We start from the raw sequence: 22,398 nt of genomic DNA on the forward strand, positions 1-22,398 counted from the left end.
GAGAGAAACAAATCGGCGGGATAGGAGAAATGAATCGACGGCGGGATATGTGTTGGGAGGTCAGAAATGCGCGGCGGGATAGGCGCGATATGGCGGGAGGGGCGGGATTTGGCGGGAATGGGAGACGATTTTTCACTGAGCCGCTGACTAGTCGGGCCCGCGTCGGTTCGCCTCGCTTTTCGTTGTGTCCGGCGTCCCCGGTGCGTCCCCTGTGAGACGGGGACGGGCTCGGGGTGCCGGACACCGTATCGGACCGCGCCGGACAAAAATGAGCTTTGGGAGACGCGGCTGGAACGCATTTTTTTGTCCAGCACGCTCCAAATCTCTTTGGGGGACGCTTTAGGGGACGCGGCTGGAGATGCTCTTACATTGTATCTCTTGCGCAACGGTGGCAGCCAGCAAAGGTAGCAGCAAAGTGTGGAGTCGACGAGTCGTGCAAGTCAGAGAAATGGACATGTGGACAAGCTATGGCCTCGCTACGGGCCTACGGCCCACATGGAAACGCTAGCTGGAGACGTTTGCCTGCGCGGGACGTTTGGACGTTTTCGCCGGCAGCGCTCTCTTCCGCAGCCTCCACCGGGGGGATTTGCACATTTGCCTCCACCGCCGCCGCCTCGCCTCCACCCAGCGCCGGCCCCTCCGCCCGTCCGCCCCAGATCCCACCGTGCGCCTCTCCTCTTTCTCCCGCACCGCACCGTCCCGCAGCGCAGCCACCCTCCTTTCACTACAAGCCGCCGGACCATCTCCTGCTCCTACTACCGCACCGCCGGACCGCCGAGCAGCACCCGAGCCGCCCTACCAAGCGCCCTCTCCTCACCGACGCATCATCTCCTTTCCAGCGAGGTGAGCATCCCGATCTGCCCCCTTCTCTCCGTCACAGGGCCGGGCCGGCAAAATCCGAGGCCCTGTGCGAAATTCTAAAATAGGCCCCTATCTCACTAGAAAAATATAACTAGTGAACAATAAAAAATGTGGTCATAATATTTTACAGAGCAATTTGATATATTACGAATCATACGTATTCAACCTTCCTTCATAGTGTTTATTTGAACAATATCTTTCTTTTAGTGTTCTCAGGAATGAAATCTTGCTCTACCTCAATATCCGCAACATCCGCAAGACTGGAAGTATTCAAGTTAATTTGACTTTCTTGTTTATTTTGGGCGAAATTTGACATTCTTGTTTACACATTACAAGTGGGCGATTGGGTATTTCTTGAATTTTTTTTATATTTGTAGCTTCTAAGTTTGTTCCTCTATGGATCTAGATTTTCAAAATAATCTAATTCAACCTGTGTATCACTGTATTGTTAAAGGTGCAAACTTATCTTGTATTCGAAGATGATCTAAGAACCAACTAACGGGACAACCAAAATTGAAAATTGGAGACGAGAATAGACTAACTCTTCTCCAGTGACTCGGACCTTGCGGCCGGCCGGCTGGCCGGCCGTGCAGCTGGTGGTCGCCGCCTTCTTCTGATTCTCTATCTATCCCTCTGAAGAAGCTGCCCTAGGTCTTGGCGCTTGGCGGCTGGTACCAGACGAACGGACGGAAAGACGAAAAGAAACCTGATAAAGCAACGATCGGTTGCTGCTGCTCGTCTAGTCGTCTCGTTGTAGATGGGCCTACGGAATCAGAGAGCATGGATTTTTCGCGTCGCTACTCCATAGATCGATCGATCAATAGAGGCGTCGCCACGTCGCAGGAGGCAAGGATTCCATAGATCGATCGATAGAGGCGTCGGGAACACGGCCTGGTCCTCAGTTAGCGAAGCGACAGTCCAGGGTAAATATCTATCGGTTCGGCAAACCTTTTCTCCAGCAATACATGTATATAGGCATGTACCGAAATTTGGGCCCCCAAAATTTTGGGGCCCTGTGCGAGCTGCACAGGCCGCACATGTGCTGGCTCGGGCCTGCTCCATCACATGTGTTGTTCATGTTGCTTGGGCATTCTTGTGGCCAGTGCATCAATACCTTGCTGTGGGCAATGCTGGATATGCCGTGTGAAAAAAAGCATTATTTGTCGCGGGCAATGGTAGATAACATATTTCTTGTGTGTAATTTTTTTCCCATCTCATCGTGTGAATCAGGTTTGCTCATGGAATTCGACGACAGCGACCTCGTCTTCGATTTCGAGGCCGACCTCCAAGACGCCGGCTCCGACTCCTCCGTTGTGGTGGGCGCCGCCTCCGCCTCCAACGCATCACTCGACCCCGCCGCGGCCGGGCAGCACCATGACCAAGGCCCCGTCCGGCGGACCGTGTGCAAGTACTGGCTGAAGGGCCTGTGCATGAAGGGCCAATCCTGCGGGTACCTACACCAGTACGACCTGGACCGCATGCCGGTGTGCCACTTCTTCCGCGCCGACGGCTACTGCGACAAGCTGGATTGCATCTTTAAGCACAACGCCGAGGACGCCAAGGAGTGCACCATGTGAGGAAACATCCCTATCCCTATCGGCCTATCCTATCCCTTTGATTTATTAACTAGCGTGGTGGATTGCTACCTGTCAGTTGCTTAGCTATGGGTTTAGAACTGTGTTCGGGTCACTTTCTGTTTTGTTATGGTCGGTTAGTCCTAGATCTGTGCTATGTGTTGTTTGGGCTTCTAGGAATTTGAAGCCATCATTGTGGGAATTCTTGGCACTTGTTCTACAAGTCGAATGATTCCGGGTTGGTGTTAAAAGTAATGGGAAAATCCACAACAGCGCCGACCCGTGCCGCGGCTTGTCCGCGCGCGCGGTCGATGCGCTTTGACTGGGTCGCTGATCTGCCGCTTAGAACCATTAGTATGAAGAACTCCCCTTTCACTAGCGCTCAGAGATTAGAGACTGCTAGGTGGCAGCCAACAAACAAGTTTTGAATTTTGATGAGAACCCAAAATTTTGATATGATGGTTGCAAGGATTTTTAATTGACTGGTAATTCTATATGTGAATCAGATTTGCTGATTGTGTGAATCAGATTTGCTCATCCCAAACCCTAGTCCACGAAATGGAATTCGACGACAGCAACCTCGTCTTCGATTTTGAGGCTGACCTCGAAGACCCTGGCTCCGACTACGTTATCGTGGGCGCCTCCGCCCCCAACGCACTCGACCCCAAGCAGAATTACATCTTTAGGGTTGTATTCTACTACTCTTTGAGTTGATAGTGACTAGTGACATCATATGTTGTTTTAGGGGTTTCTGAATTGGATTCTTCTTGGTATAAATAACTGACTCTCATAATAGAACATAGTGCATTATTAGTACAACATATGATGTCACTAGTCACTATCTACTCAAAGATTAGTAGAGTACTACCCTAAACCCTCGTGGATATATTTATTATATAATAGTACTTAATTGGTAGCTTTTAAATTAGCTGATACACTGGTAATTTTTGGCACCATCGATTAAACTGGTTTCAGTATTGTTCAATTAGTATAGATTTAATCTTTAACTCGTGAAGATCCATATTGTTACTGACATTTTTGTCTACTGTGCTACCCAGTAGATCATATAAAGTGCTTTATGACTTCAAATCTAAATTCAATTCTACATTCTGTGTACCAGTTGTAAAAGGGCGATGGCTTAACTTTAACCTAAACTGTGTTCCTGTTTAATCTGAATTGCAGGTATAACATGGGGTTTTGCCCTAATGGTCCCTGTTGCCGGCTCAGGCATGTTAAGAAACCTGGGCCGCCTCCTCCGGCCGACGAAGTTGTCAAGAAGCTTCAGCAGATGAATCCGCGGAACTATGGCTCATCAAGTGCAACTTATCAGGCCAGAAACAATAACAGTAATCAGCCCGAGAAAGAGAGTCAAAATTTGGCTGCAAATGCTACTCCTGTAGTGAAACAACCTGCTGCACATCATGCTCAGACAGAAAACCCACAGCATGTACCACCACCACACACACAGGAGCAACAACAACATGCTCAGGTGCAAGGTGTTCCTAATGGTTCATCTGACCAAGCTACTATAACTGCAAGCCCACTTCTACAAGGGCAATCAAGGTGGGTAGGGGACTTGTAGAGGTTTTGTGAAGCTTTTCAAGCATATTGGGTGAAACGACAAAAACATAGCGTTGGACAATGTGTTATCTTGTTCTGGTTTTTTATGCTTCTCGTCTTCCCTGAAAGATTGATGGGTTTAACTTCCGAACTTACTATGCAGTGTTAGCAATCGTCGTAATTCCCTATTGCATTGTTATGCTAGAAAAGACTTTTTTCTCTCTATATTCTGAGACAAAGTAAGCTATGGCTAGGAAATCACGGTGATTTCTATATGCTTAGTGTTATTAGTAGTTGATGCGTGTGCCTAGTCTTTAGATGCACGTGTTGAGATATTTATCTCATTTTGGGTGAAAAACGATATACATGACCGTTATGATGCACTCCCTCTGTCCAGAAATAAGTGACTCAAATTTGTCTAGGTCCGCTTGTATCTAGACACGTTTTATTGTGTAGATACATGCGAATCTAGACAAATCTGAGTCACATTTCCGGATGGAGGCTGTATCTGTCTTACACATCAGGGACAATGTGTTGCTTGTTCTGGTTTTTTATGCTTCATGTCTTCCTCATAGATTGTTAGGCCTAATTTCCAAACTTGTTGTGCACTGTTATAACTTTTCTTTCAGCTAGAGCCATAATTCACTATTGTATTATTATTATGCTAAAAATAAATTTTTTCTCTGGATGATGAGACTAGAGTGTTTGGTTAGGCTTACTTTTGGCTTTTAAGCCAAAAAACACCTAAATAGGTGTTTTGTCTGGATATTACTGCATGATGGTATAAGCTAAAATCCAAAACCAAAAGTACATACTTAGGTGTTTTTTGGGCTTATAAGCCAGAGTCCAAACCCAAAGTAGCCTAACAAAACATCCCCTTAGCTATGGCTTGGCAAGAAAGGTGATTTTTATATGGCTGATGCTATTTAATGAAAGAGTCTTTTGCATCGTCTTAGATGTACATGTTGAGATATTTGTTTCACTCCTCACCCGTAGCTCTTTGCATCACATGATTTGGCTAGTGGAACATGAATTCTCACTTGGTTGTTTACCTTTTTATGTAATTTGGAACTGTGCCTATGGGATCTCGTGAGCACGTTAATGCATTATATGAGTTTTGGAATTATGCTTAAAAGATTTTATGTTGATATGTTAAAAACACAGGCACTCTGTTGTTAAAAGTTGCAACCAGGAGAATCTGGAAATATCAGTTCAGCAGGGTGTTTGGGCGTTCCAAAAAGGAGTAATGATGTCATTTTAATATTCTCCATCTCTAGGACTCTATATCTCCAGCCTCCAGGTGAAGAATATGTTCCATCTTAGCTATGCAATAGCTAACATATAAAATACTCTCAGTTACACAGCAATATAATTTATGCTTTAATGGAAAACTATTTAGTGTCTTCTAAATATGGTCATACATTAATTAGTTATTGCTGTCCAGAATAGAACAAAAAAGTTAACTCAGTTATTAAGGGAGTTAAATGGTGGTAGTGGTGAATTGGTAATCATGAATTGGTAATCATGACATGTTTCTTTCTTTTTTCTGGTAGAGGTGAATATGGAATACTCCAAATTGCTATGTATTTTGTCCTTTAGCTCCAACCACACAGGACAAGGAAGGATTTAATGGCTTAGTCTTTAACATAGGTTGATCCAACTGTATGCCAAACTCTGACATCAGTACCAAAAAGCATAGGGCGGAAACTATTGCCTCCAAACTAGTGTAACGAGTATATATAGACGAAGCCAACTTGCTAACAGTCTAATAGGACATATCCTATTGACTGAAGGTGGTAATTTAGTATAATATCATTTGTTCTGTAACATAGTAGTTTAAATTAAAATAATGTCATTCTAGTTGGATACTTGGATACATCAAATTATAGCTAAAATCACTTTTTTCAAGGGTTGTACGAAGGTTACTTCTCAATTTGGTGGTGGGATTTGGAAATATCAAGTCCATTATTGTCAGAACTTCTCTACAGTGGCTTAAGGTATTGACCTTCTTACCCATACTCCTTTTCATTTATCATCATGTCACATTATTTATTCTCAGTGATAAATAGTACTACTCTATCGCTGATGGAATATAGGATCTGGTAGCAGATTAGACAACATAAGGTCGTACATTCACACCATACCCCAGTGCATGCTAATATTTGTTAATTGCAAAGAAATGCGGTGAGTTTCTGTACCATTCCATTCACTCAGCATAATGTAATGTCAGATCTTATGTTAGAGCCATGTACATTAATTATACTAGTACTTTATGCCTGGGTTAACCACGCCCTTGCATATAACTTAGATTAGTTTACTACTCCCTCCATACCGGTTTATTGAGCTCATTAGGAGCAGCGCTGCGACCAAGGTGCTCTGCGATTGGGCGAGAAAATTTCCTTCCATAGGCTGTAACTCTTGATTTATCTCTCAATCAATGTGTTGATTATGGAAAACAAAGAAAACCTTTGGTTTGCAGAAAAGATTTGGCGCATGCATTGGTGGAGAGGAAGGTTGTGGCTTTCCCAGAGAAAAACATGCATTAATAGGTAATTGAGCCTAATTTAATGGATTATTCTAGATTTCTTAGGAGCCTAATAAATTGGTATAGAGGGACTAATGAATTCAATTGGTGCCATGGTTTTAAAGGCGCCAAGGCGTCCTAAGGCCAAAGGGTGGCGCTCCGACGCTTAGGCGACACCTAGGCGGACGCTTTGGACGCCTAGGCGCCTAAGGTGGGCGTTTTTCTAAGGCGGAGGGGGAGCGCTTGGACGCTTAGGCGACGCCTTTAAAACCATGATTAGTGCATAGCTCGATGGTATCATGTCTGCTTGATCGTTTATTAATATGTTCTACCTCAGATTAGGTACTCCCTTCGTCCACTTTTGTAGGGCATATTTTCGTTGAGTGCATAGACTAGGGAAGAAATCATTGGATTGCATGCTAATAATTACTAATTCTGCTTAATCACCAAATAAACTTTAGTGAGTTTCTTTACCATTCCACTACCGATCCATGTGGATCCGAGGGAGTATCATAATATTTAATGACAGATCTAATGCTAGAGATATTTCTACTAATTTGTACTTGCTTTGCCTTAAGGTTGATATTAACTCGGCTGAATTCACAGGTTCTTTTTTTTTCGAGAAAACGCAAAAGACTTTTGCGTTTCATTGCATTGAAAAGATAGAGAGTTTTACAGGCCTCCTAAGAGGGAAAACAAAAAGGAGAAAGTACATCAGTGCACGTCCCAGGTTGTTGGCAGCACTACCCTTAAACCCTTAGCCCCTGCCTTAGCCCACTGGAGTGCCTCCTCCATGATGTCGTCCACCAGTCCAAAGATCGATGGCTGGCTTCTGTCGAAGACGCAGGCATTGCGGTGTTTCCAAATGAGCCACGGCGTGAGTAGGGTGATGGAGTCCAGGCCTTTGCGCAGGACCTTGGGGGTTTGCTGCCTCGCTTTACGCCACCAGTCATCCAGGGATGTGTCGGCATCAGTTGGTGGCTGGCAGGTCATGCGCAGGCGAGCCAACACCTCATGCCATACCTGCCTAGAGAAGGGGCAGGCTAGGATTAGGTGATGCATCGTCTCCGGCAGCTGGTCGCACAGCAAGCACCTGGGGTGGTGCTGATGAGGGACGGTATATAAAATAAAAAAATAAAAAAAACATAAGTAATATCCAGTACTAGCTTCTACACACTTCCACTATATTCTAGGTAATATGGTCCTGTAGTTATGTGTGTTGTAGTGGTTTCCAGAGTATTCTAGTATAAGTTGTAACTAGGATATTTGTAGTTCTTTCCCTAACTTATGTAGTGTTCTCTAGAACACTCTAGTTGTGAGTAGAGCTAAGTAGTGAAGGCTCATGCAGCCTATAAATAGAGGTCCAACCTCTACCTATGTAATTGGACTATGTACCCCTATTTATCAAATAATAATGGAACCTTGTGTTCGTCTTAAGATCTTGGACTAGATCTTGTGTGTTGAGAGTTTTGGATTGAACTCTTGACAGCCCCGACCCTAGAGCGATATCTAGCCTACGCACCTAGAGCGATATCTAGCACAGCACGTTGAAGCGGTTCCTTCAACAATTGTGCTGTCCACGTTGTAGCAACACGGTGGAGTTGTTCCTCCACAACCTTGTGCTGCTTCAGGTGGTATCAGAGCCCTGCTGATCCGTTTAAGTTGTGGTTCCCTCATTGAGAGCGAGCTGAAACAAGCAATGGAGGAGTTGGGAAAGAGAATGGATGTTGTAGATCAACAAATCCAAGCGCTCCGTGAAGATCTTAACCGGAGATTTGATCAGCTAGTTGAGATGATCAGAAAGGGTGTTCCTCCTACTGCCAATGATGAAGAATCATCAAAGGATGGTGAAGATGCTCAGCGGAGAAGAAAGGGAAGTCATCTTGGAGCAAAAACACCTCAACCACATGTTGTTCAGCGTACCTCAAGAAGGCCAACTTATGATGAAATTTCTGAAGATGAAGAAAACGATGAGGGCCTTGAAGAACCTGATCTCCATACATATCCGAGAGTACACCTCTCTACATATGCGAGGGATACATACAAGGTGAGAGCTGAGATCCCCACTTTTAATGGAAATGTTGATATTGAGGGGTGCCTTGATTGGTTGTATGAGGTGGAGACTTTCTTTGAGGTTATGGATATTCGGAAGATCGTAGAGTTTCTTTGGTTGCATACAAGCTAAAAGGAGGAGCTGGTGCATGGTGGCATCACCTTCAAGAAGATCGCGAGACTAAGAGGAGAACCTCGTGTGAGATCTTGGCTGCGAGATGAAGAATCTTTTGAAAGGGAGATTTTTGCCTGCAGATTACGATCGAGATCCTATTTATTCAGTTTCAGAATTGTGCTCAAGGAAATAGGACCGTTTCAGAATACACGGAGGAGTTCCTAAGGCTACAAGTGAGGTGCCACCTTGGTGAAACTGAAGATCAACAAGTTGCAAGATACATCAATGGTTTCAATGATGCTATCCAGGACCGTTTGATGATGCAACAAATTTGGTCCCTTGATCAAGCACAAGCTCTAGCATTAAAGGCAGAGAGATTGGTAAAGGCAAGAAAGGCAAGTAAGGCTCCATATTCTCATATGGAAGACTCATCTAGGAGTCACTCCCACGGAATGGAAGAAGAGACCACTCAACCCGGTGCAAAAGAAACTGTCCCAAAGCAAGCCGGAGTTAAGAGTAGGGCAAAGCATGTGATGAAATGCTATAAATGTTGTGAAGAGGGACATGTATCAAGCAATTGCCCATTGAGGAAATTTGTCAACACAACAATCCATGATGTCAAAGATGGCGAAGAATATGAATCTAAAAATGTAGAAGGACAAGATATTTGTGAAGAAGAGGGAGAAGAGGTGGTATGCGTGATTCAGCGGCCCTTGTGCTCAACACCGCAGCCCGACAACACACAACAAAAGAAAATATTTGAGAGCAAATGCACGGTGAATGGCAAGGTATGCAAATTAGTGATTGATAGTTGCGAACTGTGAAAATCTTATCTCTCAGAATTTGGTGAACCATTTAAAGCTTGAGACACATGATCATCCAAACCCCTACACTATTGGGTGGATCAAGAAAGGAGTGAATATGAGGGTCACCAAACAATGCAACTTGCCACTCTCTTTGGGCAAGCACTATCACGCAAATGTGTTATGTGATGTTGTTGATATGGATGCCATCCATGTTCTTCTTGGGAGACCTTGGCAATATGATGTGAATACAACACACAAAGGGAAGGAAAATTCTTACTCTTTCACTTGGAACAAGCGGAAGATCATCATTCTACCAAATCAATCAAATTGTAATAGCTCCAAGGAGAATGAGAAAAGTGACCGCAAACGGAGGTTAAAATCATTCCAGGTTGGTGATAAGGTGATGGTATACCTCCGGAAAGAAGGACCGCCATTAGACATCAAAGAGAAACTTTGATGGTGGAAATACGGACCCTTCTCTGTTCTAAGGAAGATAAATGATAATGCCTACATGATAGATCTTCCAGCTGAGATGGGAATATCCAACATATTCAAGGTGGCAGACTTAGCTCTTTATCATCCAGAACAAGCACTCTATGAAGATAACTCGAGGACGAGTTCTAAACAACCAGGGGAGAATGATGAGGGACGGTATATAAAATAAAATAAAAAAGAAAACATAAGTAATATCCAGTACTAGCTTCTACACACTTCCACTATATTCTAGGTAATATGGTCCTGTAGTTATGTGTGTTGTAGTGGTTTCCAGAGTATTCTAGTATAAGTTGTAACTAGGATATTTGTAGTTCTTTCCCTAACTTATGTAGTGTTCTCTAGAACACTCTAGTTGTGAGTAGAGCTAAGTAGTGAAGGCTCATGCAGCCTATAAATAGAGGTCCAACCTCTACCTATGTAATTGGACTATGTACCCCTATTTATCAAATAATAATGGAACCTTGTGTTCTGTCTTAAGATCTTGGACTAGATCTTGTGTGTTGAGAGTTTTGGATTGAACTCTTGACAGCCCCGCCCCTAGAGCGATATCTAGCCTACGCACCTAGAGCGATATCTAGCACAACACGTTGAAGCGGTTCCTTCAATAATTGTGCTGTCCACGTTGTAGCAACACGGTGGAGTTGTTCCTCCACAACCTTCTGCTGCTTCAGGTGCTGCAGTCCCCGCCGGGCCAGTCTCTCCGCAGTCCAGCAACGGTCCATGCTCGCCAGCCAGCTGAAAAATTTGACGCGCGGCGGCGCCCAGGTCTTCCAGGTAAGTTTACACGAGCTGGACAAGGTCGAGCCTTGGAACAGCGCGAGGTAGCAGGACTTGGCTGTGTAAGAGCCGCTGTCCGTCCACTTCCAGACGAGCCTGTCAGCCTCCGTCGTCAACGTGGTGTGGGCGATGGCCATCCAGAGCTGCAGGTACTGGCCGATCTCGTGGACGCCGAGGATGCCATGTATGTCCCGGGCCCAGCTGTTCCCTTGGAGGCCTTGTGCCACGGTCCTGGTTTTGCGGCGTCGTTTGGGGATGCAATCGAACAGCGCGGGCGCGATCTCGCGAGCAGCCCGGCCATCGATCCATCTGTCTTCCCAGAAGAGCGCCTGCTGACCGTTCCCAATGACCATGCGGGTAGAGGCGAAGAAGATCGCGCGCTCCTCGGCCGAGAATTGCAGGTCTAGGTCCCTCCAGGCGCGCCATCTGTCTTCCCAGAATTCACAGGTTCTGACATTGGCAAACACACAATCTGATTAGTTATAACAAAGAAATCAAGATATAGGAGCCAATGTCTGAACTTTGCTGGATATTTAGGCTTACTGTGGACAATTTCATAGGAACTTTGGGCAAAAATAATTCAACATTCCCTGCGGTAGCAAGGCAGTTATGGGGGGTAGGCCAATTAATGAAATCTTACAATCACCACCTTAATTTTTGGAGTTAAGTAGTAAGGAGATATGTAGAGGGTAAGAAAACTGAGGTATCTTATACTTGCAGTCTGAATACATGCTAGCTGAAAATAAAGAGAATCAAGCTAAGCTAATATCATGGGTCTTTTTATAAATAATCTCTCTCCTTCCCTCTGTGAGTTCATATTGACTGGGCGTGAACAGTGAAACAACAATATACAAGACTAGAATAGGATGACCAGGTGACTCTAAAATATCCACTACATATGTTGTAATTTATTGTTTGCTGATCCATGGACATCTCAGAACTGGTGAATCTACTTGATGGTTTCTAACCATTTGGGACTTCATTTACGATGGCTACGAGTTGAAATTCTGGATTTTTTTTTGTTCTAGGATGCGCTGATGAGGCACATGGAGTTGGCGCTGATGAAGGTGTCATGCTATGTGAGGAGGGAGGCGAAGAAAAGGACCAGAACTGTGGTCCATGGTGATAGTTTTGGATCTGTGGCCACAGATTTGCTGGTGATTTCAGGGTTCTCTGCCCAATAAGTGCATATTCATGAGTATATCTTGCATGTACTATCTGCATCCACCACAGCATGGGTCGGCCATAGCTGTTTCACATCCGGCATCCCGCCTCCCCGTGGATGCATGTAAAGGCAGTGTCCACCAGACCACGAGGACTACAAGAAACAGCTCATCCACCACAGTGCACTGCTAGTTTGCCACATTGAGGTACTTCTTTGATCTGATTCTTGCCCTCACTATAAATCTTGTTGCTTCAAAATTGTGTATATTGGGCACTCAGTTGGAGATTCGCTTTGCTTGTTAGAAGCAGTGGTATTGTTTTTCATTTGCTACTAGGTCATCTTGCTAGAAGTAAGGGGGCCAGTTAACTATGGCGCAATTCTCTATCCATTATTAATCTATATTTTTCTTATGAGCTGTACTATCGACCAATCTTTCATGGATAGATTTGGGGAGAATACCTGAGATAGGAGGTGACTTGTGCAAGTGTGTAATCACGACTGACTAATTTACTACAGGTAGGTAGTATTGCCCAAGAGAACCTACCTATATACAAACAATGCTTGCCAGTTAGTTATTTCTGCTGTTTATTACTCAGCTTTTGTGGGGTTTGTTATTGCTGCTGTTCCCTAAGGTAATCCTAGTAGCACTTAATATGTTGAGATCATGTACTAGTGGTCTATATATATGACCAGCACTTGATGTACATATTTATATAATCTTGTTTTTTCTACGAATTGCGTGATCATAGTTGTGTCTGCAAGATAATGGCTCTGCTCTTGACGTAAGAAGCAAACGAATTCACCTTGATTATTTTCTTTGAATTTAATCTGTTAACATGCACAGTTTACTTGTGAACTAACTAACTAGGAGGACAGTAGCTAGCTTTCTGAAACTGCAGGAGCTATCATTCTGCACCAATGGTGTTTGCAAATTTCGACCACAATGGACCAAGAAAGAGTCGTAGTCCCTAGTGCATTGCTGATGTTCATGTCATTTCTTGCTGGCTTGTTGATGATGGATGCTTAGAAAATTGTAGCCCAGCATTGTCGTGTAACTCAAGTTACCAATTTCTTGCTGATCTGTATCACTGTATGCAATACTACATGTAATGGTGCATTCAGAACTATGTGAACTACAATGTAAGAAAAGTTCAGATGATGTTTTTTCTTCTTATGCTCCATTTACAATTTCTGGTCGAAGCTTTTACCTGTTTTGTCTCTGCGGCTTGCCCACAGGCGTATGTAGTCACAACGATATCCAAGTATGACTGGCAGTTTTGGGGTTAGCTCAAGACAAATATGTTTCCGTTTGAACCAAACTAGGGTATTTCCCCAATAACTCTTCTTTTTCGGCTGCACTCAGTAGATGGAACTGCCCTACCTTTATGGGAAGGCCAGTACATGGTACTTTGCCCAAAAAGGCATCCAGTTCATGCTATATTCAGCATGTGTAGCAGAAGACACAGAATTTACAGCAAATGTCCAGCAGGAAACACTGCTGAACCATTCAATGTGCAGAAAAGGCAAGTCAGATGAGCTGCTTCCTTAAACCAGTGCACTGCAGGAGAACAGATGTAAGAGCATGTCTAACAGGCCTCTTACTTTTCTGCCCCGTATAACGCTCGAATTTCACCCCGTATAAAAAAAATGGTCGATCAGACACCGCTCCGTCTAGCAGAACCCGTATTTGACCCCGTATATTTGTAAATTTAAAACCCCGGGAAACTTTCATTCATAGTTCGTCGATCATACATAGAAATCGACGTACCTACATACATACAAAATGCGCGATCGGCTCGCGACTTCTAGTCGGAGAGGTAGACGATGGTCGCCGCTCGCGCTCGCGCCTCCCGCGCCTCCGCCTCTCGCACGGCGGCGATGGCCGCCGCCCTTTCTTCCTCCTCCGCCGCGTCCTTCTCGGCGGCGTCCTTGAGGAGTCTTCAATCGCCTTCAAGAAGGCGGGGTCCTCGTCTTCCTCCTCCTCCCGGCGAGCGGGGCACCTCCGCCGCCGGTGCTCCCGATGGTCGCCCTCCACGCCTCGCTCACCCGGCGTTGGCGCTCCCACTCGGCGAGCCACGCCGAGAACTTGGGCCCGCTCATCGGCTTGAGCGGCGGGTCCTCGTGGTACCGGCGTCCGCCCGCGCGAAGTCGACGAGCTTGTCCCGGGACGTACGCGGCGCCGTCGTACTTGCGAGCCGCGCGACAGCCTGCCGCGGCGGATCTTGCGTAAGCCGCCACGCTTCCTCCACGGTGTCCGGCGAGCGGGATCGCTTCGATCCGCTCGCCGGCGAGGCGCTACCGCGGCGGCGGCGGTCCATGCGTGTGGCGGCGGGTGGAATGTGGCGCGGGGGAGCGGCTAATTGCTCGCCGGAGCGGAGAGGAGGAGGCGGCGCGCACGGCGGAGCTAGGGTTGCGAGTGAGGGGTTAACCCTCACTCGCACTCGCGCCCACTATAAGTACGGGCGACGGGGCCGATTTCGGGCCCCGTATTCCGCCGAAACGGGCCGGCCCGAATACGGGGCCTGCTAGACGCCCAAACTCGCGCCGGCCCCGTATCCCGCCGGAATTTTACGGGGTGAGCGGGTTATACAGGGCCTGTTAGACATGCTCTAATGATTCTTCAGCCTAGCGGCCTGGAGAAGTGGAGAATCTGACGGCTTTGACAGGTTACCATTTGTTGACAAACACCTGGAAAAAGCATGCGCAATATGTGGGGCGATGCTCCACCTTCGATTTCGGCGCCCAAAGAAAAGGTGGTCAAGGTTGTAAAAAATAGCCCACTGGGATCTAAATTTGGGTCCCAGATGAAGATCTGGGACAGATGAGAGGAATGTCCAGAGCTAAATAAAAGGTTGGTGGTGGTGCGTGCGTGTGCGCTTTTGTGATCCACTTTGAATTTGTCACAATCGACAACCAAATAAACCCAATAACGCGTCAGCGTGCTGGTGGCACGATGTTAAAACGTTGCCAATGGCACCAGGATCACAGGAGTCCTGAGGGCTTGAAGAAACTGTTATGTGATGGGGAGATGCATCACATTGGCCTTCTAGATAGACAACTGGCCTCAGGAAAGGGAAAATCAGCACTCAAAATGGTCAATCCGATGGGGACCCAAAAGGCACATGGCAAGATGTCTTTATCTTTGCAAGTCATTGTCTCCAAGAAACTGGTGCTAAATTATAGAGTAAGTGGTAAAGGATCAGGTGACTTCCCCTTGGATCTATCTACATGAGCTTTTCAGGACCATGCCAAACTATATTTTTTTCTGGGAACTGCACTGCTACACAATACATGTCAGGAATAGAAATATGAACTTGGGCGGAGTTACAACATTCCCAGGAATAGTAAGGACATTCCTACCTATAAGTTGCTTATCAGTATTTGATGTGAAATATTACAAGTGTAAACATGGTAGGATCAGCTCACTGGTCACTAACCTCACTTAAAATGATATCATGAAATGAACTCATACATACAATGTAGAAATATTTTATCATTGCAAACAGTGACATCATTAGTAGTAACAACGTGGAACCAAAACATCATAAGTAGTAAGTACACAGGATATGACCGAAACAAGTTCAGTCCCAGTCACACAAGGCAACAAGGTTGAAGAGTCTAATATCAGAGGATCTACACCAAAGGCATGGGTATTCCACAGAACAAAGTGTTGACATGCATACCGAAATGTAGCAACTACTCCTTACTAAAGAAGTCTATCATATGGCATAATTATCAGAACGTGGAATAGCTTTGAACTACACTTGATCTATGTGCTTTAATTCCACTTCACAAAACTAGGACGAGCTGCAGAAACATATATAGAACAGGCCAGAGCCTAAGGTTCAGGTGCTCCCTATCATCAGAACTCGACAGTGCCCAGCTTTCTCGATTCTGGCCTGCTACCGTAGTTATCACAACTGTTGCCGAGTCTCCTAGCAGGAGCCGAACTCAAGAGCTCAATGCCCTGCTTCCCCATCTGCTGTACCTCCTGCGGAGAGAGTATCTTTATGCACGATACGCTGTTCACAAATTCCCTGCAGATTACAAGATCCATAATTGTAAGAATAAAGATGAAATCATAAAAAGCACATAAACAGTCTGAGAAAGCTTCTTAGGAACTTTTCGACTAGAACTTACTGCCACGGGTCATCACCAACTAGAAGGACATCATCCTCTCTGTCAACAAATACAAGCTGCCAGCCTGATCTCACAGGGTCCTCCAATTGGCTCTCAAGGCCAAATAGGCACCCTACCTCACTACGAAGTTCATGATAGCTGCTAAATCTAGTGATGTCAAGCAACCTTCCAAAGGCTCCAGATTTGTAAACCTATATAGGACAAGGTTTGTCAATTCAAAATGCTTTCAGGGAAAATAATACTATTTAGTGAAGCAACTTTATAGATTAATTTCATCAAGTGGACATGCCAATTCGCTCACCTTCACGAAAGTAGCAGGCGGTCGATTTACGCTATCAGTATTTTCCGAAAATGGCACATATTCTGATTCATCTAAGCAGCCCGAACTAGTTAATGCTTCATTCAAAGGAAAATCACTTTGAGAAGGGCTCAGGAAATTGCAGGTAGAATATGGAATCGTGCTTGAACCATTTTCATCCTGAAGGCTTGCATTGCAACCATTGTCATCCTGCATGCTGGGAATGCCACCTTCCATCAAAAGTGACTGAGAGTCTATATTAACACCAAACAAGAGGTGATTTTGATGATCAGAACTCCCATCTTGATCCACCAAACACTCTCTTCCAGGCAATGGTGCTAATGAAGAGCTTTGTGGTATACTAGAAGGGGCTGAATCGAACTGTTCAAGGTGCGATGAATTGGCATGAGACCGGGAAGGGATCACAGACTCCACCGCAATCCGCTTAGATGACCATGGGTCAGAGACAGGTGAAGGGGTGGCTCTTGGCACACCTTGGAGGTTTGAACCGGCTTCTGAAGGAAATGGTCTCAACGTGTCCTGCATGGACGAGATATCCGATGGAGAAATAGAGCTTATATTTGTGTCCTGAAAGTTTTGCTGCGGTGAGAATTCTGAAACTGGCTGCAATGTGGGAGGAGATTGAGTGTTACAGGAAAACTGAGAGAAGACCGACAATGCATTTGGTCCCGGATGAAAGTCAGACGAGTGCTTCTGTTCTTGCATTTGTTGATGCTGTGGTGTTTGCACACACTGTGATGACTGATGCTGCTGGTGTGATTCTTGCTGCTGCTGCTGCGGCGGCAGAGGGTTCTGCCCATTAAATGATTGGCAGCGCTGAAGCTGTTGCTGGAGGTACTCAGACTGATTATGGCCTTGGATTGCACTATCATTCATGTGTTGGTGGTGCATCTGCTGATACTGAGGCTGTACTTGTTGCAGAATCTGACTAGATAGAAGAGCAGATCTACCAGCAATGTTCTGAGGCTGCTGGAACTGCAATAATGTCGGCGATACTTGCTTCGTCATGTTCTGAAAACCTGCTGCTGATATTGCTTGGTACATGTCAGGTTGCAAGCCAAGTAGGGAAGTATCCACCCTTGGCTGCATCCAAGGACTTGCACCAAGTCCACCAAAGTTGAATGATTGGAAACCTGGGTTTGCACCAAAATCGTCATTTGTACCATATAAGGAAGGCAATCCTGTTGGCCACGGACGCTTCAGTCGCATAGGAAAAGGAGATGAATACATTGGGTAAGTTGTCAGAGGCTCAATCTCCCAGAGAGACACCCTTGGTTGCCTCTCTCCAGCAGTTGACTCATCCCATCCAACCTGCATTCAAGGAAAAGAAAAATTGCATGCTCAGGCATAAAGCAAGAGGCAGATACATCATAATATGTAAAGACATGCTATCAACTGGAAATTGGACTAGCCGCATTTTTTTAATAGAAATATTAGCATGCAAGCAAATATCTACATTCACAAATGAACAAATAGATAATTGTTATTTCAAGATCTACCTTTACAGAACGCCAGTGTGAGTTTTGCCAACGAACAGGATCAAGGTCGCTTATTCCTGTAATTGTTCCCATGTATCTACAAGAGCACATGAGCGATTTAGACCACTTATATCATATACTACTGAAAATGCAGCTCATGACAGTATCTCAGGAAAACAGCTAGGTAGATATATACATGCAGCAGCAGACATAAATTCAGGCGGCCCAGTGCAGAAAAATAAGTTAAGGGAGCTAAGTGAGAAAGAGGTGATAGTTTAGGAAGAATGATTTCTCTACAAAGATGACAGAGAAAGAAATAACAAAAGAACCTTATGCAAAAGCCTTCAATTGACTTGTCGAAATCAAGATAAGGAAAGAGTACTATGCGATGACCACACAACAACATTATAAAAGATAAACACATGTTTGACATACCGCCTAACACTGGATTCTTCTGTCTCAAAAAGCATTCGGAAACGCATGCCCACAGATATGCGAGTATGGTAAACTGCTTTTACATACTTAGCCAATGGTATAACGAACTCCGTAGGGCTTGCTCTGCAAAACACGTTGGCAGATCTGAGTATCTGAGAGAACAAATATCAGATATATATAAGGACTTGTTCTACCTTGGATTATAGAAAATAGTGAAGCGGCTATTTGTAGATGCAGCATGAGCAGCTGCAGCGAGAAGACCAATATGCATGCTGTCACTAGACAATACTGATGATGGCATGACAGTTTGTGGCCTATTTGCTCGACGAATTCCTAGAAGCAGCTGATTGTTGTCATTCCTGATCAATCAAGGACATAAAGGACATTATCAGAAAAACTCTGATATGAACAATAAGGTTAAGATGGCGAGCATGGAACGACTGTTCTGAAGAACAGAAATTGGAAACGCAGATATATACCAAATAAAGAGAACAGAGTCTCCAGCGACCAGTCTCTTCGCACTTATAAAGACGCTCCAACCTGTTGTTAGAAGATGCCGCTTTGGTTGACCTGCGCCAGCAATTTGATTTGCAAGTTATTTTACATCATGTACTGGGTTTTGAAACTTATATGAATTGCATGGAACAAGGCTGTACAAAATTAGAGCATATACAGGGCTATATGCACTATCGCTACTGAAAGATCACACAAATAAGAACCAATAAAAGCAGCTGGAAAATAACTAACCTCGAAAAATATGGCGAAATTTCCACTCATTGCCATGAAGATCTTTAGCCACCAACTCCTGTACTGGAGGCTGCTGAGTGAAATCCTACAGAAATATCAAGGAATGTTTACTAATAATAATTCAGTATAGTTGATCTAAAATAATAACATATCGGTTCAAACGAGGCAGCAGAAAAATGCTGATCAGCAGCACATACCAATGGAGGAAACACCTTCTCCGCTGCTCGGCGGGGAACGGAGAATCCACCATGTGTACTTGTGTCGCTTGCAGTTAACGTTTTGCAAAAATAATTTGTTGGCTGTTTGCTTGCACAGCCCAATTCAGCAGGTAGAAATGGGTCCTTCAGTTCTTGCTGCAATAAAAAAACAAGATATAGTATAAGCTTTTACAAACAGAAGTATACAGATACAAGGATGTAGGTAAGAAATCATGTTTTACCGGGCTGAGTGGCTGTAGCGTCATCTGTGCATAGACCTCATCTGTCTCTGCATCAGCCTGAAGAGAAAATAGCAAAGTTTATGAGACGCAAAGCTAATGACGGTATTACTTGGCTTCGAAACAGATGCGGTATCGCTCCAAACTTACGTGCATGGTCGCATTATGTAGTTGGCATATAAGCTGCGGGGGCAGGTTAGGATAGTTGGGGATCTGGGACTCCATCTCCTTATTTGTTGATGCAGACACCTATGGTAAAAAATTATTATGTAAATCCATTGGTGTCTAACAAAGAAATGCTGCACGATATGGAATTCAAGAGGAAAGTTGTGAAAATGGAAAAAAATTAAGCGAGATCCATTTGCAACCTTTATTGATATTTAGAGATATTTTACAGAACATTTCAGTCTATTTCTTTGGTATTGAGAGAAAGGAGAGTAACCTGCTCACTATGACCTTGAGGAAAATACAGCACCCGACTACCAACCGCAGGCAACGAAACAAGCGGTCCGGCACAAGCATGCCACAGCTCTGAATTTAGGCACTTGTGCTCCTCTGACACTGAAAAGGAAAACCATCTCAGCAGAAGGCATGCCAAGTATATATTTGTAGAGTTGAATTAACAACAATAGCTCTAGGTAGCATCTTTCACACATGTCCAAGTTCACAAAATGATTCCTGCATATTACAAGCAATACTCTTTCCACACTTCTCACAGAATAAAATGATTTGTCGCAAGACAATATGCACTAAAAGATAACAGTACCAATTTGTTCATAAACATTAACTGAAAACTATTCCATCATGGGTACATTAACAGAGCAGTTCCGTTGTCAAGAAGCATAAAACACCAAAAAAGAAGAAGAAATTGATAGGTTGCATAAGCCACATTGAACTGATTCGGGTCACATGATTACACAGATTTAAAGCAAGAGCAGCAAGGCAGCCTAACTACAAACTTAATCAATCAATGGAACCAAGAGTAAATTATTAATGAGTCAAATAAGGTAGCAGTAGTACAAACCGTCAACTGAAATGCCAAGATAAGGTGCTACTGTACCTTCAGGCGACGCCGGCTGATCCGGAAGGCCGCCGCCGCCACCACCGGCCGACGGCGAGAGGTTCATGCTTCACGAGCTAGAAGGCAATACAGTAAACGGAGAAGGAAGGGAGCAGATTTTTTTTTTGTGAAAGAAATCTTCCTTTCTTTTCTCTACACCAAATCACGAGCGCTTCCAAACAGCATCACCATCGCTTTCTCCTCCCCCAAACTGGCCAAACCTCCCGCCCTGCCTCCGCCGCCGCACGAAGGCGCAATCTTTTTCGATCCAGGAGTCAGAAATTTCCGAGCCTCTCGATCCAAGAAGCCCAGCTCCGTCTCAGGGAAGCGGGAGCCGCGGTCTCCAGGAGCAGCCGGCGGCGGCGGCGGGAATGCGCCGCCTTCGCAGCTCGGGGAGCTAGAAAGCCAAGAAACGAGCCGGAGCCTTCTCGGTTGCGAGAAGGCAGATCTCGCCGCCACGAGACCCGAAGCGGCAGCTCCCAGCTCTGGAGGACACGCGGCCGCTCGGCAGCAGATCCGCCCGCCGCCGCCGCCGGAGGGGAGCGGAGCAAGCTACTGTAGCTACTAGCTAGCGTTGCCTGCTTATCGCTGGTAGCTTCCTGCTTGCCCGTGGCACTGTGCTCGTACTGGTAGTGGTGGGAGAGAGAGATAGAACTGCACTTGTTCCCAGTGGTGGCTTGCTTCGCTTCTTCCTGCTTCGGCTTCTGCGCCCTGCGCTGCTGCTCCTATGCAGTTCTTGGGGTTTTAACCCCACGACCACGAGCGCTGCTCTCTCTCCTCTCTCTCCACTTTTTTCTCTGTGCAACGTGCATGCTTGAGGTAAGTTTCTTCTACATTTCTTTTCCACTGCAACCCGTGTAACTTATGCAAGTATTCAAGTATGTACACGAGTGAAAAAGTTGCCGCCGCTTGGTTCTTCACATTTCATGCGTCATGCTCATGCATACTAGTAATAACAATTGTTATTATGGATTAATGTTATTACTTATTAGTACTGTACTAACTAATACTCTAATTATTATATTATAGTACAATATTATTATTAAAATAATTGTCTTTTTAACTGTTAGATGAGTTTTTCTGGATTTGAACTTTGACTAATATCAGACAGATTTGCAAGTGACCAAATCAAATTATGGTCGATGAACAAGCGTCAACATGTTTTCTATGCATGGCTGCTATGCAAATGGTTGACACCGATTCCTACTCGTGCATGCTCGATCCATATAGCTAGTATAAGATAATCCATGGAAATGACCAATGGTCAGGTGTGGAATCGAAACGTGTTGGGATGAAAAGGTATCGATTTCTTTTCTTCCATGTACTGTGTATTTGCGGTCGTGGTCAGCTAGTGGGCCTTTTTTCCGTCTCATGTAGATCCCCCATGATACTGCCTTTTTGACCAATGTTTATTCACCATCATTACATCTTGTGTTTTTTCTCTCCGTCTTGTATTTCAGCTGTACCGTGCGGTCAAACCAGCGTACATGTACGTGTTGATATGTTTATTGCTCGGCGCACATGCGGCTAGACACGTACCTGGAGGTAGTAGTGTGTCTAGACTTGATTTAATTTAAGTTTTCTCTTGCATGGACACAGTGACGTTGTACTGGACCACTGTTGGCCTAACTCTACTAAGACATGGTTTGGGCCTTTGGGGGAATGAAAATCTCAGAAAAAGGTAGTTTAATAACCACATAAAACAGAAAAATCCACGTGTTAAAAGCAGCACCTAAAATGGAAGGATCTTGGACGCAGGCACGGAAGATAGGAGGACGAGAATTAGCCTAAGCTACCCCCACGCCATTTTATCAGGGAAATTTTGTGAATAACATATGAAGCCTCATGCATGAT

At 44.9% G+C, this 22,398-nt stretch overlaps 2 protein-coding genes across 2 annotated transcripts; one reads left to right on the plus strand and one right to left on the minus strand.

Annotated features, from left to right (window-relative positions):
- The first annotated feature begins 467 nt into the window (after positions 1–467).
- On the plus strand, positions 468–13,103 carry LOC124689138 (zinc finger CCCH domain-containing protein 45-like). Its single transcript, XM_047222719.1, has 6 exons — positions 468–843; positions 2,092–2,434; positions 3,618–3,998; positions 5,160–5,295; positions 5,905–5,992; positions 11,793–13,103. The coding sequence occupies exons 1-4, from the start codon at positions 468–470 to the stop codon at positions 5,254–5,256; spliced, it is 1,197 nt and encodes a 398-aa protein (XP_047078675.1). The 3' UTR covers positions 5,257–5,295; positions 5,905–5,992; positions 11,793–13,103.
- Positions 13,104–15,409: 2,306 nt separating this feature from the next.
- On the minus strand, positions 15,410–20,034 carry LOC124691206 (auxin response factor 6-like). Its single transcript, XM_047224464.1, has 12 exons — positions 19,927–20,034; positions 19,635–19,733; positions 19,488–19,544; positions 19,246–19,401; positions 19,049–19,133; positions 18,781–18,871; positions 18,496–18,660; positions 18,302–18,424; positions 17,888–17,963; positions 16,371–17,699; positions 16,070–16,260; positions 15,410–15,966 (listed from the first exon to the last, which is right to left on the minus strand). Exons 2-12 carry the CDS (start codon positions 19,707–19,709, stop codon positions 15,792–15,794), a joined length of 2,523 nt encoding a protein of 840 aa, XP_047080420.1. The 5' UTR covers positions 19,710–19,733; positions 19,927–20,034; the 3' UTR covers positions 15,410–15,791.
- Between the last annotated feature and the right edge of the window lie 2,364 nt (positions 20,035–22,398).

This window comes from Lolium rigidum, chromosome 2, assembly GCF_022539505.1.
Source record: "Lolium rigidum isolate FL_2022 chromosome 2, APGP_CSIRO_Lrig_0.1, whole genome shotgun sequence".
Taxonomy (NCBI): domain Eukaryota; kingdom Viridiplantae; phylum Streptophyta; class Magnoliopsida; order Poales; family Poaceae; genus Lolium; species Lolium rigidum.